Source organism: Protopterus annectens, chromosome 1.part0, assembly GCF_019279795.1.
Source record: "Protopterus annectens isolate FY-2018-M chromosome 1.part0, PAN1.0, whole genome shotgun sequence".
NCBI classification, from domain to species: Eukaryota; Metazoa; Chordata; order Ceratodontiformes; family Protopteridae; genus Protopterus; species Protopterus annectens.
In genome coordinates this window covers 1,891,218,319-1,891,238,507 of record NC_056725.1, presented here as the reverse complement: position 1 = coordinate 1,891,238,507, position 20,189 = coordinate 1,891,218,319, and the positions used below count along the sequence as shown (strand labels likewise).

At 39.8% G+C, this 20,189-nt stretch overlaps 1 protein-coding gene across 1 annotated transcript in view; it reads left to right on the top strand.

Moving 5' to 3' along the window:
- SPEF2 (sperm flagellar 2) overlaps nt 1-20,189 on the top strand; it is a 2,540,087-nt gene that overhangs the window by 1,856,797 nt on the left and 663,101 nt on the right. Inside the window, exon 24 of the mRNA XM_044069998.1 lies at nt 7,141-7,247. Coding sequence (XP_043925933.1) covers nt 7,141-7,247 — 107 coding nt within the window. The remainder of the gene's footprint in view (nt 1-7,140; nt 7,248-20,189) is intronic.

Below are 20,189 nucleotides of genomic sequence, written 5' to 3'. Positions count from 1 at the left end.
ATACACAAAGGAGGTAACTCCTGTGAACTATCTAGCTATCGTCCTATTGCTATCCTATCCCCCCTTTCCAAGCTTCTGGAGAAATGTATTCACACCCAGGTGATGCACTTCTTAACCTCACATAATCTCCTGTCCTTCACACAGCATGGATTCCGCCATAACCATAGTACAACTACTGCTCTTCTCTCCTTTACTGACCAGATTAACCAACTTAGAAACAAGAACAACTTTGTATCAGCCATTTTCTTAGATCTGTCTAAGGCATTTGACATGGTCTCACATAACCTACTTAAGGACACTCTAACCGCCATCTCCTTTGCACTCTCTGCTAGTTCCTGGTTCAAAAACGATCTCTCTGATAGAAAACAGTCAGTAAAATGTCAAGGCATACTATCACCATGACTTCCAACTACTGTAGGCGTTCCACAAGGGTCAATACTAGGTCCTTTACTATTTACCATTTTCACCAACAATCTACATACCTCCACCCTACATGCATCACTTATACAGTATGCAGATGACTCAACTCTAATCTGCTCAGCCCCAACCATAACCACACTTCAGAAACTTACCCAAGAATCCTTCTGCTCCGTAGAAAAATTGATTACTGATATCCACCTTATTCTAAACCCCAAAAAGACCAAACTACTTATATTCACCCCCAACAAATTCAAAACCACAACTCTTCCCTTCATCATCACCTCCAACAATGGCACAGTAATCTCTCCCTCCCCACATACCAAACTACTCGGTGTTGAAATAGATCAGGATCTTAACTTCAATGTCCACATCTCCCAAACCATTAAAAAAGTTCATAAAAAATTAGGAACTTTATACAAACACAAACAGTTCCTATCAGACCAGGCTCGAATCACCCTAGCCCAAACCCACCTCTTGTCTACCCTACTGTATGCATCACCAATTCTAATTCACATCAAGAAAACAGACCTTGACCAACTAGAATCATGCTACAATAAGATAGCAACATTTGCCAATAACTCCCCTTTAGAAGTCATCACTGTCTTGCCTTAAAGCAACTACAATGGTTAGAGCTCCCTCAACTAATTAGGTACCACCAGCTAGTACTCACCTTCAACATACTAAAGCATCCCCACAAAACGCCAGCCCTAAACCAAATACTAAACCAGTACTCAGCAAACCGTCCTCTACGCTCATCTAGCAAGACCCTGCTCTGCATATCCAAAGCCAACAACACTGCAGGGAAAGCCCTCTTCTCTCATACCATTGCCAAGGAATGGAATAAGCTCCCCCAAAATATATCCTCAGCCACATCTATCTCACTGTTTAGAAAATCACTCAAGCCACACCTCCTGAAGTCATGGCTCTGTCCTTGCATTACATAAATGTTTTCCTAATCTCCTTCATTTCCTTTTCTCCTCTCTATCACTACTCACTATGCCTAACACTTGGTACTTCACAAAATCCTAAAACAGGACTACTCTCAGCTACGTTTTCCTACTATATTGCCGTCTATGATGTAATTTTGATTGCACCAGGTAATGAGTATATCTGCTCTTCTCTTTTTCCTCCCAAATAACCAACATCCAAGGTCCACTCTTGACAAATGTAAGCCCACCTGGAAAGAACTTTGTATGAATTATCTTCTTGATTGTTAATAACTCTGTATGAAACTAATTTTCTTTTCCATCACAAAAACCAATATCCAGGGTTATCTGTCTGTAAGGTAAACCTGTCTGGAAAGATCCATTGTATGTAAATTTTTATTATTTGAATTTTTTCTGACTGTTTATGTAATACTGTATAAAACTGTTGTTGTGGAGCTTTTCTCCCCGGGCCTCCGCTGTAAATGGACCTAGTTCCAGTCGGACTTTCCCAGTAAACAAATGTAAAATAAATAAATAAATTTTTGTACCTGCACTCCCTGCTCTGAAAGTTCCTCCCTGGTCTGTTTTTCCCATCTGGTAATCTTCCTGCCCAGCTCTACCCATTTTGTGTTTCTGTCTTTAGTGAGGCTTACATGTGGTAGGAGGTCAGATTTGTAAAGTGCTGTTATTTCTTTAGGCAGAGAGCAGCTGGCTATGCTATTTCCCATTGTGTCCCAGTATAGGTTATGTAACACTAGCCTTGCTGTGGGATATTTAAACAGCTTGTCTCTGTAGTCCTCATCTGGCCCTTGTGTGTCATGAAAATACAGGGTGTAGTGCAGTAATGGCTGCTTTTTAATATCTAATGAGGGAAATTTACTAATGGCCAAATCCATTAATTCTTTAGTTACAGTCCCTGAGCCAGTAGTAATTAGGTTCTGACTGTACCAGTAAAACATCTCACCTCTTGGCTGCACTACATAGGTATCATGCACTTCACAGATGTCAGTCTGTCATTGTGCTTGCATCCTCTGCATAGTCTGAACCACTGCTATGCCAAATAACTGCATCAAATCTCTGCCTAAGAGATTTATTGGGCATTTTGCAGACACTACAATTTTACTTCTCTGTGTCAACCCTGTTACAGGATCTGTGATCATAATTTTGTGTCAGATAGGCTCCCGGTATAGCTGCCCATTTGCAGCCTTAACAAATATGTAATCCGAAGACTGTGTACACTCCGATAATTCAGAGGGATGTATCAGGATCCGTGAAGCCCCAAAATCACACAAAAAGCTAACCTCTCTTCCTTCCACCAAAAGGTGACTTCTGGCTTGGTATCTGCTAAAAAGAGTTCCAAGCACAGAAGTGCCGAGTCCAATACCTCATCACTTTCATTTTCATTGTCATCCCCTCCACCATCATGTGCTTCCTCTATTTTTACTTCTACATTACCATTTATCCTGCTTTGTATTGTAACCCTTCCCTGTGCTTCCTGACTATCATATACTCAGTTATCACCTTTTTGTTCATCCGTCCTTGTCCTATTATTTCTTTTGCAATCCCTTGCCATGTGACCTTTTTTCCCGCATTTAAAACATTTTCCCCTCTTTTTACGTCCCTCAAAATCTTCTGACCATTGGTCAGACTGCCTACTTTCCCTGTTTTTGCCCTTTTTTCCTGGATGTACCACATATACCTCAGTCCCATCTTCTAATGAAAATACCTGCATTATCTTTTTCTTTTTGCTATTAAAGTGCCTTTCAGCATGCCTTGCATACTCAAGCAGTGGTTGCAATCTGATTGTACAGTGATCTACCATGTGTTTTGTAATAAAACTGCTAATAGGAGCACTGCTCCCCTTCAGGAAGGCATTTTTTAACTGTTGTTCATAGGGGGAGTCTGCTGCTTGATCATCAGGGATTTGCATCCCACAATGATTATTAAAGCAATCTATGAGCATAAAAAATAGTGGTCAACTGACTCGCCTTCTTGCTGGACACACTGATTAATACAGGTCCAGTCTGCCCGTGGTTGCCACTTTTCAGAAATTCGGTTTGTACGCCCTGTCACCTGGGCATTTAATCCTACGCTGTTATGTGGAAGGGGTCTCCGCTGAGCGTCACGAGAGTTCCAATCACCACAGACCATGTGCCAGTCTGGACCTATAATTTGTCTTACCACTTTCTCTATCTCTTCTCCATTTAGGTTATAGCTTAGCCTCATACCTTGCAGGTCCTCTGAAAATTTTTGAAAGTTGACCCTAGGGTGAGGAATACCCTCAGTGGCCTTCCGAATATTTTCGGGACTCCAGGCTCTATATACTAATAAAGTAGGGTCTTGGTTATCCTGACCTGCTCTGGGATTAGGTACCTAAATAAGAGGACAGAGTTCTTCTTCCCCACTAGTCATGGCCTGGGTTTCACTAAACAATCGCCAGACTTCCAGATTTTTATCATCATCATCTGTGTTTTTTGTTTGGACTTAGTCCCTATTGGACCCCTAACTTTTACTAGCTTTATTTTTACAGAGTCCTCACCTCCTGTAACTACAGGATATAGAGGAGGCACTCTGTGTTGATTACTTGCCCCGTATACTGATGGGGGAGGGGGTGCTGAAGCTAGTACTAGGTGGTTATCCTCTTTATCTAAAAACATTGTTTTAGAGTTTTTTTCTTTCTGGTCTCTTCGATTTGCTTCCTCCAACTATCTGTGTGCCTGGGAAATTCCTAATTGTTGCTGTTTTTTAACTTGCCCCTTGGAGTCTGCTTTTAATTGCTTTATCAATTTGAGAAGTGAAGATTTATCTAATTTTCCGTCAAAATCATACTTAGTTACCCATTTTGAAAAATATCTAACATTATCTCCGCGCTGTACCTGCATATATTTACCATCTTCTGTTAATGGTGGGTCTTTTGATGTTTTTGCACCACAGTTATAATTACCCATTTGCTCACTACGTAGTTACCTTTAGTAATTTTATCTGTTACCTTCAATTTTTACATGTACCACGGATTTTGTTATAGTCTCTTCAGAATGACTGTCTAACCTCCTACTATCCTGTTCACCCAGTCTATAACAGAACTGCAGTTTTTTTTTTCTGTCCCTGACTGAATAAAAATACAGTCTTACAGAAATAAATGCAGTTTTCCTGTCCCTGACTGAATAAAAATACAGTCTAACAGTAATAAATGCAGTTTTTCTGTCCCTGACTGAATAAAAATACAGTCTAACAGTAATAAATGCAGTTTTCCTGTCCCTGACTGAATAAAAATACAGTCTAACAGAAATAAATGCAGTTTCCTGTCCCTGACTGAATAAAAATACAGAATAGCAAAACCCACCTTACCTGAGCCTACGTGATTGACCACTGATTTGCGGATACCCGATCTTCAGTCGCAGATCAGAAGGTGACTGGCCACTTTTAACGACAATTCAGTCGGAGGTCTTCATATTGCAGAAGAACTGATTTAGTTTCTTCCCCGTACGGTTTCAGCCACCTGGCCATCTGATCCGAGGTGAAGAGAGGGTTCCAGTCCGAAGGACCATCTGTTAAAGAAAATTCAAAGATCAATTCACGTAAGGTTCAGCAAGGCATCCTTTATTACTTGCAGCAAGGAGAGAAAGCATGTAGATACAAGGTTTGTCTGATTTCAATAGCTTAGCCTGCTACTTTTATACAGTTCTTTGCAAGTATACAGCAGGTGCTTATCAGTTAATTGCTGACTTACAAAAACATCTCTCAGAATTTAGCCTGACAACTGGGCTTAACCTGTCAGACCCAGTTTCTGAGTAATGGTCCTGTAACTGTCTCTTCTTCACACAACATTTACCCGTTGCTAGTGTGAGGCCCCTATCTCAACATTCCACAGCAAGAACAACAGACTTTCAGGCGTCAGCAACTTTTACAGAGACCACCAGTATTTACACATTTTACATAGAATAAATGTATTAACTCTTAACCCTTTAGGTGCAGAATTGTACACTTATACAATTTGTACATTTCTCTAACAGGACCCTTCCCATAATGTTTCATTTTGCTGGCAATTGTGTATCGATTTATTAATCATACAGCTAAAACTACAAAGCGGCACACAACAAAAATCTCTTAAACAATTAAAACAAGACACTGGACCAAAGCGGAAAATAAAGTTAAGTGTTTTCATTCTATTTAATTCAGAACTTCCCTGTTCTGAGGAAGTTCTGAATTAAATAGAATGAAGGTGCTTAACTTTAATATTTATTCGCTGTTCTGAGGAAGTTCTGAATTAAACAGAGTGAAACTTTGCTTTCCACTTTGGTCCAGTGTCTTTTTTAATTGTTTAAATCATACAGATAACTCTGGAGTTACCCTTCTTGTCCAGTGCTTAAGTAAAGAAGTCTATAACCTTATGTTCATGGGCCCATTAACTTTTGCCAATGGGTAACAGTTGCAAGCTAACCTAGGGGGTAGGGGAGAACCTGAAATTCCATCAAATGTCATTTTCCAGTTTACAAATAAAGGGATGCTTTTTCACGTAATGCATTTTGTTTGAAGAAAGTTCCTCCTTGGCATAAAGCTGCTGTGTGCCAATCTGGACTACCAAATTAAAATGAAGTAGCTCACAGCTCTCAATGAATTAGGGACAAATCTCAACATAACCAAGAGCAAATCCAAAAATTATCAGGGACAGTCAGGTATACTTTTAAAATATTTGCATTATTAACTATTAAACTGAGATATTGACAGAATAAGATAATGTGAATTAATATACATTTTCTGAAATAAAAAATATAAAATGATTGTCATTATTTATTAACTGTAATTCACCACCTTATTTCCAGAATTCACCAGTCTGAGGGTTAAAGGCAGCAGAACTAAAATATGAGTCTAACTCAGGGTCATTTCAGAGGTATGAAACAAATGCTTGCTTGCCTTGAAGTTTTCACCTCATAAAATGTCTCCCATTTTACAATTAAATGAAAACAATTATTCAGTATCAAGTGGATTATTGTTTGATGAATGCTATAATACAAATAGTCTAAGAAAGTATAAGATTCAGTTTTTTAAAACAAAACATATTCCCCATGTGTACTCAGATTCCCTCTGGTCAATTAATCATATAATTTTTACTGATTTGCCACAAATTTAGAATAGATGTCAAAGAAGATATATTGGCATTGTTAAAGTTAATTTGCATTCAGTGCTGCACATCAGAGTACTATTAGTATTAAAGAGGCTGCCCTTCAAGGACTGAACCAAAGAAAGGCTTTGGAAGTACATGAGAAGCATGTCTAAAACATATACTATATGTAACTAAAATGTTTACTTAGTATAAGAATGTCTGTGATGACTAGGTCATAATTAATAAAAGAGTAACAGTTTTAGGATTTGAAAATTCAAAGATCAGCGAAAGCTTTATTTTTAACAGCAGCAAAAGTACAGTTACTGATTTCTTTACAGGTGCGGTAACAAGGCTTAAACTTTGTCTTTAAGGCATGCATTTTTGATCAGTGTGTACATCTTACAGTTCAAGAAGCTATCATTCGGGGAATGAGACAGAATAGCTTGTGTTTTATAACCAGTGAAGCTCAGCTCAGTTTGTTTTGATGACCTAACTATCTTTACAATGATCATGGACATTTGATGTTGCTTAATTTGTGGTCTATAGCTGATGTTTTAATTTTACTGATGGTACTGCTAAGTTTAGTGATAGTTCCATAGTGGAAGCTTGAAGTATTCTGCAACTTAATTTATATAGCATGATGCTTTATTTATGTATTTATTTATTTATGTATTTATTTATTTTATCAAGGATTTATGTCAAGCAAACAGTTTCTGGAAGTAATGCATGGTCTAAAATCTACAAATCTTGGAACTGACAATCTTCCTAATATATGGATACAGCTTTCATTTGCAGAGGTGAGTCAAAAAAGTTATTTATTTACTAAAATTTGTAACCTTAGTAAGTACATCAAAATGAGATGAAAGTGAAACTAAAACTGCATTAGAAGGAAAATTATAGAAAATTTATATACAGCATTTTGTACTTTATCAGTTAGTTATATCTTTTCTGTGCTAAAATATGAAAACATACTGATTAGATTACTCCACTGCAAAAAAGCTGGCGAATATTTAGATGCACCAATACTATATTATTGCAATTTATGTAAAAAATGACTTTCACTTTAAGCTGTTTTTATAATTTACCTCTGAACGTTTGTGGGAAATTTTGCCTCTTTTCTCTCCTGTTCAAATGAAAATAACTATTGCATATTCCAAGCTGCTAGTGGTTTCTGTTCATTAAACTACCGTCTGTCTCTCACTACATCAACTTTCCACTTAGGGGGCTCATTGCCTACTTTCTTTCACCTCCTCTTACATGGCTAATAGTCTACCCAAGAAGGCCTGCTTCTGTAATCAAAAACAAAGCACTCTTCAGAGTGTGGTCTGTGTCCATCATCAGTCATGCTCTTCTTATCCTTGTCACTCAATAATTCTTTATGTCAGATATTATATAGCTAAAGTATATTTGAAAATCCACATGTACTGTATAAGCCTTTTACAGGTCTTATGACTTATTCACTGTTGATCTTGTGGTTCTGCTGTGTCTCATCATAGTATGTAGTATTTGGAGTGTAAATCATTTCCATCTACCCCACAAAAAAAGGGATTATTGGCTTAGTCTCTTACATACTCAGTAGCTTCAGTAATATGACAGTAAATGCTTACATACCTATATATTAGCACACACTTATTCAGTGGCTACTCAAGGAACTATAAACCATGATCCTTTTTAAAAACAACATGAAACTCTTCAGAAGAGATTGACAGCCATCTAGCATGAGCCTGCCACAAACACTATAAAGGTAGACATAAACTAGGGAAAGTGATGAATTTGTCTTGGTGAAGGTTGTGAGATGAGGTACAGATCTGAACATAATATTCTTTAAAGGCATTTAGAATATCACTGAGGAAGAAAATGAAATGCACCATGCCTGGAGCTCTTAGTCTGGGTACACACACCCCTAATTCACTGCAGATATAGTTTAGGGTTAGCTTTCCTGAGCATTTGAGATTACTCTCAAAATGTGCTTCTCAAACCTTTGCAGAGTTATTGTCATTTTCTCATCAAGTATTATTTAAAAACTCTTGCCTAGCATATGAAAATAGGCTTAATCTTTTGACTTCTAATATGAATCAAGTGTTTGGAATCATTTTATGTAATCTAGATTGTACTGCAATTTAAGGCTTACTTCTTCTTGCTATGAGTTTTCTGTCTTAAGTGCATTGCTAAGGTGGATATTCTACATAAACAAGACAATTCTCTTCCACACACTACTCTAATCCTGCCATGGTCAACATAGCTCTCAACCTCTTAGCACAATAAAATCTGGACAAAGCCAAAAATAATGGGGGACAAAGCCCCAAAACTAGGGGCAAATTTTAAATATTGTTCTTAATAACTTATAAAGTTGCTAGAATAAAAGGTTTTGTGTTACCATACATTTTCTGATGGATTTGAAGTCAGAAACTCAAATGCCTGTCATTATTTATTGAATTCAGTCCTCATTGATTTGCCACAAAAATCCAGAATATCACAAATTTTATGAGGAGCAGACCAAAAAATATGAGGCAAAAATATGGATATTCTGTGAAAATAAGTATGATGGTCAACCCCTAACCCCAGTAATCTAATCTTTTTCTGCCATAAATGTTAGAAGCATAAGAAATAAAATTGCTGAACTACATGCTTGGATTACCCAACATATGCCTGATATTCTTGCTGTAACTGAAACTTGGTTTAAACCCAGCATAAACAACTATGAAATTACATGTCCTGCCTATAATATCACCTGTAATGATCGTATAAAGAGGAAGGGTGGTGGTATTGCTTTAAAATTTTTCAAGAGCTACCACATTTCTCCTTACAACAAAACAATGATAAAATTTAATTCAGCAGAGCTTCTTATTACTTTCTTGAAATCAAATAATTATAAACAAATATATATTACTGTTCTTTATATCTCTCCTGGTGCCAACACACCTCTACTGAAAGATATCCTATATTGGATATCCATAACAATTCCACGAAAAAAATAATACTAGATGATTTGAATGTCAGTTGGTTGGAAATAACTCTTATTCCCCTACAGCTAGTGTGAACTTATTTCAGTTTACACTACCAATTAATAGCCCCACACATAATAGCAGTTCATCAATTTCCCTATTAGACTGGATGAGACATGTAAGTTATACAATCTTACAAACGTATGATATAGTTTGACAAATTACAACACAAATAAATTGCAGGTGAAATAGTATTGGTAGACAAATATGACTAAAGATTTAGTCAGGCTTGGAACAAGGATATAACCAATGAGAATTGAAATACTGCTTGAGACTTTTCTTGAATTGAATTAGGGTTGTCTCTAGAGTAATGTCAGCAGGCAGTGAGTTCCACGTTTTGCCAACAGAGTTGGCAAACAAAGAGTCACCAGCTGAGTTGTTGGATTTGACAGTGTGAATTACCAGTCTATTAGATGAGTGAAGTGGTCTGATAAATAAGATCACTGTTGCAGTATTCATTACCAATGGAACTCATCTTCCTGGATAACTATATATGTTCTTCATATGATCACTGCTGCAGTAGCCTTAACTATATGGATTATATCCTTCCAAGGGTATAACAGCCAGCTAGCTTCTGGGCACATGCCACATGCCCAAACTGTCATGCAACTTGAGCTGAGTTCAATAAAGGCCAAATCTGGGTGCAAAACCCTACAGAGCTTTACTGCTAACAAAGAGTGCACTCCTCTGAGGCTTTTGAGGATCGATGGTTGGATACTGCTTTCCTTAGCTGGTCAGATAAGTTCCCTTTAGGAAAATAACTTCTATTTTCTTATTTTTTTTACAGATGCTTTATTACTTTCCTCTTCAAGAAAGTTATTTTAAAGCTAGGAGTGATGTGTTTTAACAGATTGTCTCAAAACTGTAACCTACTTTTAAATGGAGCACTTGCTGTATCTGTCATTTTAAAAGTAGTATTATCTAACTAGTAAAATATTTTCTGGCGAGAAATTGTGTTTATTTTAATGCTGTTGGGCTGCCATAGTGTTTGAATGTGCTTTTTACACATTTTTTCTATCAAAAAATTAGCTTTTATGAACAAGTACTTTTACTGGCATTGTTGCTTTGTTTTTTGCTGCACCATTTTTATCTTGACCATGGAATAGATTGTCACTCCCATGGTCGGTCCTGCTTCCAGGCACAAAAAGAAAATGTAAGTAAACAGCATTTGCCAACACAGCAGACTAGCAATTTGCCTCAGTTGCAGGTAAGTAACTCTGCTGTGGCCTTTTATTGCACATCATACCAGTCAACTTTTACCCCAGATCCCTCTGGTGTAGCACCTATGGACCATGGGTTAACCACGTCGTCTACAGCTGTTGGAGTCCCTTCAGTGGGCAATGGGCAACCACTCTTGTCAGTCCTGGAAGAGGGAACAGGAAGATTTTCCTGTTATGAAAGAATGCTATGTCCATCCCTGGGGAAGCAGCGGCTGCCATTAGTAACATGCCTGGCCCCATTTTTCTTGTCAAAAAGAAACAGAAAATCAGGAATGTATCTACTCTTCCTCACATTTCTTTGGATAGAAGTAGTTTACTGGGACTGGCTCAGGGTTTAATTCAGGCTATTGATACTTCATGTAGAGTAGTTTCTGGTAAAAGAAAGAGGGATGCCTCTTTTCCTGAAGAGATTCAAAATTCTAAATCTGAAAATAAAGATGCAAGGACGGAGTCAGGGTTTTGTCCTCCGATTTCCGATTCAGGGTCAGAGGAGATCTCACTGTCTGAATCTCCGTGTGGGGGCTTTTCTTTCTCTGAGACTATTGCTAGAATGTCCCAGTGTTTTCAATAGGAGAACACTGAGGTTTCTCAGTCCCTCAAAAATACTATGAGTTCTTACAAAAAGATTTCCCAGAACCTACACCCATTCCTCCTGTCCTTTCTGCTTTAGAGGGTGTGCATCATACTGCCTGGGATTTTCCTGATAGTTAGCCAACTGTCTCCAGAAAGGCATAAAGTTCCTCACGCTTTAATATTTTGTAGACTATTCTCAAACCTGACCAGTCACTATAGCCTTAGTTGACTCCTCTGCTGCCAAGCACTTAGTTAATGCCAATCCTACTCCTTCTAATAAGGACTGGAAAATTATTGATAGGTATTGGGAAAGAGTATATACTTCTGTAACTTTGTATTTTAGGATTTTAAATCATCAGGCTTCTTTAACTGTTAAAGTTTATTCTGACATATTGTGAATGTATAAGGAATGTTTAATGTACAGTTTCTTCTTGTGAAGAAAACTCTGCTTTAAATAACATAGTTTTTTCAGTTGCACAGGTCACTACTCATTGTTTACAGTGTTTGTATGACTCTGTTAAACTTCTTCCAGGGCTATGGCCATTAGTACTGTTTTAAGGATGTTTGCTTGCCTACATTCTTAGAACCTTCCAGATAATGTTAAAAGTGAGATTCTAAATTTTCTTTCTTGAATGAATGTTGTTTCTGAAGCTTTCTGCCAGTGTGTGCATGTGTGCATGTATGTGTGTGTGTGTGTGTGTGTGTGTGTGTGTGTGTGTGTGTGTGTGTGTGTGTGTGTGTGTGTGTGTGTGTGTGGTTTGTATAGCTGGTCTCTGGTCACCAATTATTTACAAACTTAAGAAATATTTTCAGTATGGCAGATAAACCTAAAGTCTCTGGTTTCCAAAGGTGCCAGAAATGGGGTCTATATTAGATCAGCGAACGCTTAAACAAGTGAACACTGATTGATCGACCTTATTTTAGTGAAAGTTAAAGATATTGAAGCAACAGAAACTCAAATTTTTTTCTAGGGAAAGAATTTGGTTGTCCGTTTCTGTTGCTTTGGTATTTTCAGTGCTGTGGTGGAAAGTTATGGGTCGGATTCAGGTAAGTGTGCGATTGTGTGGATGTGAGTGTTAGGGTGGGTTAGGGTTAGGGCTCGGGTTAGGTATATGTGCGATTGAGGGTTAGGGCGGGTTTAGGTGAGTTAGGGTTAGGGAGTGGGTGAGGTGAGTGTACGATAGTGACAGGCCTTAAGGTTAGGGTTTGGGTTAAGGTAAGTGGATAGTTAGTGGTGTGTGCATAGTTTAGTGTAGGGTTAGGTGCCCGATTTTAGGTGTATGTGTGTGGATTTCTGTTTGTTTGGTGTGCTTGTGTTATGTGTATGTGTTTTGGATCAAAGATCTTTTTCCCTAGGAAAACAAATCGCTGATCTGACAGTTCGAGATTGTAAGCTTTAGCTTACATAAAGGCGATCAATCAGCATTCGCTTTTTTAAGCATTCGCTGATCTAATATAGACCCCAGAAACGAGGGCACAAAATTCCTGTGTCAGATGCACATTCATTATGTGTTTATTGCCTAGGCCGTGTTCACCTTCATAAATATTGCTCTATGTGCAACAGTTTCAGCCACAGGGTACTAGTGGAAAGATGTAATAAACTTATTTTGAACCATATGCTTCCATCAACCTTCAGTGAGGCCTTATCCGGTGCTGAGAAAGCCAAGAGTAAGACTGATGTGTCTTCTCCTTCTTCATCATCTTCATCTTCCAAAGTTTTGGAGAAACCAAAAAAAAAAGAAGCCTATCGGTGCCTTCCATTCCATTAGCACCGTCCTTGAAAAAGGCTATGTCTCCATTTCATTTAGAACCCTTGAAACTGACCAACTCCTCTACTAAAACTTCAGTCCCAAAGGGACCTAAGGAACTGAGTTTATCGGATCAGACAAGGTCTTTGGCACCTAACATTTCAGTGAAGGAACATCTTCACTTTTTGACTCCAAAACCTTTGCACAGACATCTCTTCCATTATCAACTATTTCAACACCAAGTAAGCCAATTAATGAGCCATCCTTTATGGATCTTCTGAGGACATAATATTCACCTTCTATTGACCTATTTGTAGGAAGGCTGCCTTTTCTAGAAAGGCTAAAATCACCTTCCACCCTCTCTGTCTGTTCCATCAAGAGTTTAACTGAAGATGATGTTGATAGGCTGGTGAATAAGATACCCTGGGTGAGATGGTTGTCAGGTACCTCTTTGACCCCAGCCCCCCTCAGGTATGGGAGCCAGTTCTTCCCTTACCCCTCCAGGTTTTCCTCCTCTGACTTCATCTGAAGCATTGGAGTTCTTGGCTTCGAGACACCTGGTGCAGACTGCATCAGTTCCGGAGATATCCTTATCTTCAAAACCGGTTCTTACTCGGATGTCTTCGGTGCTTTCAGATTTGGAAGCCTCATGCGGCCAGGTCTGTCCTGCCAGCTCCGGGAACATCAGTCAACACCTATTTTTTCTGAGCTATCTCTGCACCTTAGGGCTTTCAGTACAGATTAGCTCGGCTCCATCTTCAGTCTTAGAAGCTGTCTTTTCTGTGTGGGAATGACCACAGTTCCAAGACAGTCTTTTTCAGTTCTGGGCTCCCTTCCCCTCTTTGGGGGGGTCCAGCTTTTGAGACCATGGAGAAAGCCATGACTGCTGCAGTCAGACAGTCAGCCCCTTTCACTTTAGAGCCAGTGTCCCTTTCCACCTCACTCCCAAATATGCAACCTGCACTCACACTGAGTTGAGTGCCAAGATACAGGAGTCTCGGTAACAGTGCTCCCCTTATCTGATACCTCCCCTGATCACCCCACTGAGGAGGTCCATAAGATGAAAAAGTGCAAGAGGAAGCACTTGGATTCCCCAGTGGAATCGATCACCGAAGACACCAACTTCAATGAAGGTGAGGGATACCTAAGGTCACCCCCTGATGATGTCTCCTTTGGAGACATCCTGGAAATATTGAAAAGAGGGATGGCTGGAAGTCCAAAAAAATCCCTCTTCTGGGGAGTCAGTATACATACAGGCTGTCGGCACTCAACCCTCTACCTCTTGGGTGACTCCTCCCGCTAATGAGCTCATTCAGTTGATCTCTCAACGGATGTGGAAGCTCCCTGATATTATCAATCCTATCCCCAGGAGAACTCACAAAATTCTGTCCACCCCTGAAGACAAACCATTCTGCGTCTAAGGGTTAGCAGTTGATGCCATTGTCATGGCAGAAGCCACAAAGAAGGAACTTGCCAAAGAGAGTTCCTCTATCCATCCACCCAACAGAGAGTCTCTGGCAATGGATAGGTTTGGGAAGCAGGTCTATGCATCATCAACCTTTGCCTTAAGGTCCTTGAATGTCTTGGCACACTTCACCAGACTTCAGAGGGATCAGGTCAAGGAGTTATCAGATACCCTTGCAGGAACCATTTCTGAGAACATCTAAGAAAAGATGGCTTCCCAGTTGGCCACCCTGGAATCTGTGTCCAATTTGTCCATGAGGCTCATCACTCATGCAGCCGAAGGGGTAACCAAAGCAGCGGGTTCAGATGTTGTCATTAGGAGACACGTCTGGATGCTCCTATGTGACTTATTGGAGCCATTTAGGTCTTCATTCATTAATGCACCCTTTGACTGATTGTCCCTGTTTGGTTCAAAAGTTAGAAAAACTATCCAGGTGTGAGAAAGATAGAAAGACCATTTCTGCTGTGGGCATATGGTTTTCCACTCCTGAGTGACCATTCTCTAGAAATCAGAGAAGCAGTGGAAAAATGTGGTTCAAAATGTCCCAAGGGCCTATTCAAGATACACGTGGAGGTAGTTCCTCCAAGGGCAAAGGGGGGAACTTCAATGGAAGATGCAACCCACGTGGCAGAGGTGGCCCACAAAATTAGGGCTTCTCTGGTAAATCCTACCAGCACTCCTGAAAGGAGGCCCAATTGTCTTCCTGTGGAGGCAGTTGGGGGACATTTATCCCTGCACCTGCCTGGCTACAAATAACATCTGATGCTTGACTGCAGAGGATTATATCCAGATGCTGTACAATTCCCTTTTCCCTTCCTATTCCTGTATGCAAGAAAATCCCGACGTTCCACCCAGACAGAGAAAACAAGCAGTTCTAGAAATCCAAAACCTACTAGAAAAATGAGTCATCCAGGGAGTCCCACCAGACCAGAGAGAATTTGGAATTTACTCAAGATTCTTTTTATTGCTAAAAAAGACAGGGGACTGGAGACCAGTTTTGGATCTAATTGTACTGAATAAATCAGTTTGTCAGACCAATTTCCAGATGGTAATGGTATAGTCCATTTTTCCATTTTTGGAAAAAGATGATTGGATGTGCTGAATTGATCTTCAGGATGCGTATTACCATATAAAGATGGTCAAATGATCCAGAAGATTCCTCCACTTCTGGCTGGGACCCAATCACTTTCAATTCAGAGTTCTGCCTTTGGTTTCACCACAGCCCCCAGGGTGTTTGCTAAGTGTATGGCAGTAGTAGTAGCAGCTCACTTGAGATTGCAGGGATTCCAAGTGTTTCTGTATCTAGACAACTGGCTCATTATCGCTCTGACCAGGCATCAGTTGATAGAAGAATGAGAGCATGTACTTCATATTTGCTCTTATCTGGGAATAACTAAATTATGAAAAATCAAAATTGACCCCAACTCAGAACTTGGAGTTCGTAGGAGCCCTTCTAATTACTCAAACTTCCATAGCTTCCCCTGTAAGATTACAGAAAATCAGAGTTCAGGTACAGAAGCTAGTCAGCAACAAAAACGTGTGTGCTCATCTAGTTCTTCAAGCACTAGGCTTCATGGCTGCAATTATAACTCTAGTTCCCTTAGAAAGATACCACATGAGACTACTGCAATGGTTGCTAGTGCGTCTCAATGGTCAATGTTACACCAACCCTTGTAAGACCTTATTTTGATCACCAGTCTTTGCAGAAAATATTTAGCTTGGTGGATGCATTCCAAAAACACTCTTCTTAGCCATCTTTTGTCCCATCACTACCCCAAGCCATAGTGTCCATGGACACCTCCAAGATGGGTTGGGGGGACATTATTTGGGCAAGAATGTACAAGGCACTTGGTCCCCCACAGAGGCCAACTTACAGATCAGTTTACTGGAGCTAAGGAAACTGCTTTTAGCATTGCAAGCATTTCAGACTGCTCTTCCTTCAGGAACAATTGCGATTCAAATGGACAATATGACAGTGGTTTTGTACGTTAACAAACAGAGGGGAACCAAATCTTACCCCCTTTGTCTCTCTTTTCTGAGAGCTTTGATTAGCTGTCAGGGTGTGGCAGTTGTCAATCTCTTCCAGCTGCTGTCTGATAGCAATGCACATTCCGGGGAGTTCCAATGTGATAGTGGACAAACTAAGCAGGTCTATTCTCCTGCCTCATGAGTAGCCTCTCAGTCCAAAAGTGACGGAAAAGATTTTCTGTCAATGGGGCCAGCCTTGCTGTGATGTATTTGCTTTTCCACTAAACAACAGGTGTAACAACTACTTTGCCCTGATCCCCCCTCCAAGGGAGTCAATGAGAGATGCTCTTCTCTACATTTGGCCCTCCGGACTGCTTTATGCCTTTCCTTGAATTCCTCTAATCCTGAAATTCCTACAGAAACCAATCAGGTTGAAGAGCAAAGTAATCCTCATTGCACCTTATTAGCCTCAGCAAATATGGTTCCCATTTCTTTGGCCTTATCTGATTCAACAGCCTTGGATTATGGACCCAGCTCCAGACCTTCTATCTCATTCAGCAGGATTAATCCATCCGAGCATTGTAAACCTCAAGCTGACAGCTTGGTTTCTCTAGCTCCATTAATAGTCTGGCATCCCTCACTCTTTTCTCCAGTATGTCATATACTCTCAGCCTCTCACAAGCCAGCTACCCATAAACTCTATGTTAGTAAATGGAGGAGGTATATCTTTTGGACTCGTGACAACAATATTGACCCTTTTTCACTACCCATTGATAAAGTACTAGAAGTTTTAGCTTTACTTTTTAAAGCAGGTGCTTCCCAGTCTGCTATAAAAATTCAATTAGCTGCTATTTCTAATTTCCATAATAGTTTTAAAGAATACTGTTTCAGACTATTAATTTACCATTTTTTCCCCAATTTTACTAACAAAGGTGAATACTGCTTACATTTATTAGACCTTCACAGACAATTACATTTCTATCTACACAGAACTAAAAATTTAAGAAAATCCAACCAACTATTTGTGTCATTTTCATCTACAAGACCTGGCCAACCAGACAGCAGTGACACTAGCCAGATGGCTCAAAAACATATTTCCTTTATCTAAAATAAAAAGAAAATTAAATTGCCTAGGCCTTTAATGGCACATTCAACAAGATCTGTAGCTATTTCAGCAGTTTTGCAGTCTAGAGCTTCTGTGGATGATATCTTTGCAGCAGCAGCAACTTGAGCTTTCCCTCATGCCTTTAGTACTCATTACAAATTGGATCTGGTCTTCAGGGGAAGAATGTCATTTGGTTTAATGCTGCTCGTGAATATCCTTCCTTGAGTCCACGCAGGGTCAAAGGTAGTTGGTTACTCTGTCCCTTATGTCAAGGATAAAATAAAAATTGACAACATCAGGTAAAGAAGGTATGCACTCACCATAACATTCCATCTGTGTTGTCCATTTTCATTTATCCTCATCTCCCAGCCATTGAAGTTTTTTTGGTGGAATGGATAATGGATTCATATCACTCATTGTTATTGTTATATGGTCCCAGATATGGTCTGTATTAAGGCTTTTGGTTTTTTTCTTTCTGTCTGTCTTTCAGCAAGCTTAATCTGAGGTAACTAAGAGAGGAGCATTGTGGGTAAATGTTAGACTCAAGAGGTTTTGGCTTTCACGAGCCGTAGTAATGGCTGAGACAGTTCCGAGGCTTGGAACGGAACCCATTTGTTAAGAATAAATGAAAATAGACAACACCGATGGAACTTTATGGTGATTACATAAATTCTTTTCTCTCCTTCTCCTTCTCTGGTCCAAAGCTGTCAGCCACCACAGATAATTCAGACTTTGCTGGGGGAACAGTTTCAGGAGAGATAAAAGTGCAGGATATATGAGACACCAAGGACAGATGCAAACACATAAATATCAAGGAGATGCTTGCCCTGATCAAGACACTCAATTCTCTGAGCCACCCTTGGTCCCTAGGACTTCTTCAAGTCTTTACAGACAATACCACAGTGATGTGGTACATCAACAGGAAGGGTGAGCCAGGTCCTACCCCTTTGGCAGACTACCCCTGTTGGCTTTGAATATAGCTTTGCAGCACAATCTCACTCTGCAGGCATCCTACATTCCATCAGAGCAAAACTGTGTGGCAGACAAACTGAGAAGGATTGGGGGGGGGTCTTCCAAGATTTTATCCATCTGCAGGGACTTCCTCAAGTAGACCTCTTTTCTTCCTCTCTGAAAAATCAACTGGCAAAATTCTGTTCCAGGTTTCCATGCGAGAAGGCCTGGAAGATTGATGCCTTTTCTTTTCTTGCATACGAATGTTCCTGTATGTCTTTCCACCAATATCCAGGATACTTATGAAGATACAGAAGGAATCCCCCAAGATCATTTTGGTGACTCCCATCTGGCCCAGACAGCCATGGTTCTCCCTTCTCATGGAACTGGCCAGGGGCAATTACCACAAGCTTCCTCACAAAATGGACCTACTTACACAAGAACAGGGGTGTTTGATACACCCTGACATCAGTCATCTTTAATTGACTGCCTGGATGATAGGGCCTTAATTATTTTTAGGCACGTGTTTTCTGAGGACGTGTAGCAGGTACTAGTGGAGACAAAAAAGCCTGCTACTGGAAAATCATATATTAGCAAAAAGTTGTTTTCTGGTTTTACAATATTTGTGTGAGTTACTATATTATTAAAAATGAGGGAGAAAGGACACTTCATACCTTGGATGTCTACAAACAACTCAGGTACTATCTTAACAGAACTAAATCTTACAGATAATTGGATCCATTGTACATCTGTTGAGAAGGTACGAAGGGACAACCAATGTCAAAACAGTCTATTTCCAAATGGTTGTCTGTGGCTATTACCTTTTGTTATTTTCACCATGATAAATCTATCCCAGACAGGATCAAGGCCCACTCTACAAGGACCTTAGCTTCTTCTATAGTGTTTTGGAAAGGGTTGGATTCTAGAAGTTTTCTAGAAGCTGCTACTTGGTCCTCTAGACATACTTTTACAAAGCACTACAAGGTGGATTCCTTCTGTAGGTGTAGATCATGATTTACTAGGACCATTCTCCATGAGCTCCTGGACCCTTCTCCTTCCACTTCTTAAATATATTTATGGCAATCTAGCCATATAGCTAAGGCTATTGCAGCAGTATTCAATATGAAGAACATAGTGCAGTTGTGTAAGAGGAACTTACCGTAACAGTAGATGTTTGAATGATCACTGTTGCAGCAGCTGCTCCCCCCCCTTGTTTTTTGGTATGTTTTAATGCCAGGGTGTGGACATTTCTGTTTGTTATTCTTAAACTTCTTGTTTCAGGGCTCAATCTCCTTCTCTCTGCTGGCAGGTAAGCACTGATGGTTTTTGCACTCAAACTTGTCTTTTGGTCAGCTTAGCTCATGCTACCTGACAGTTTTGGCAAGTGAAAGGTGCCCTGAAGCTTTGGAAGCTGGCCAGCTGTTATAGCCTTGGCAGGATATAACCCATATAGCTAAGGCTACTGCAGCAGTGATCATTCGAACTTCTACAGTTATGGTAAGTTCAGCTTACATAACTGTACTGTCTGGCAAGTCCACATATCTCAGATTCCTTTGCATGTTGTATGCTTACCCTAAATATAAGCTCGTCTACTGGTGTAAGACAGGTGTACAGTCACACCAAAAACTCAGAACTTCCTTGTTGCTAGTTCATTTATGCAGATTTCTGTCAGCATTGCATCTGGTTATTCATACAGGTCAGCTT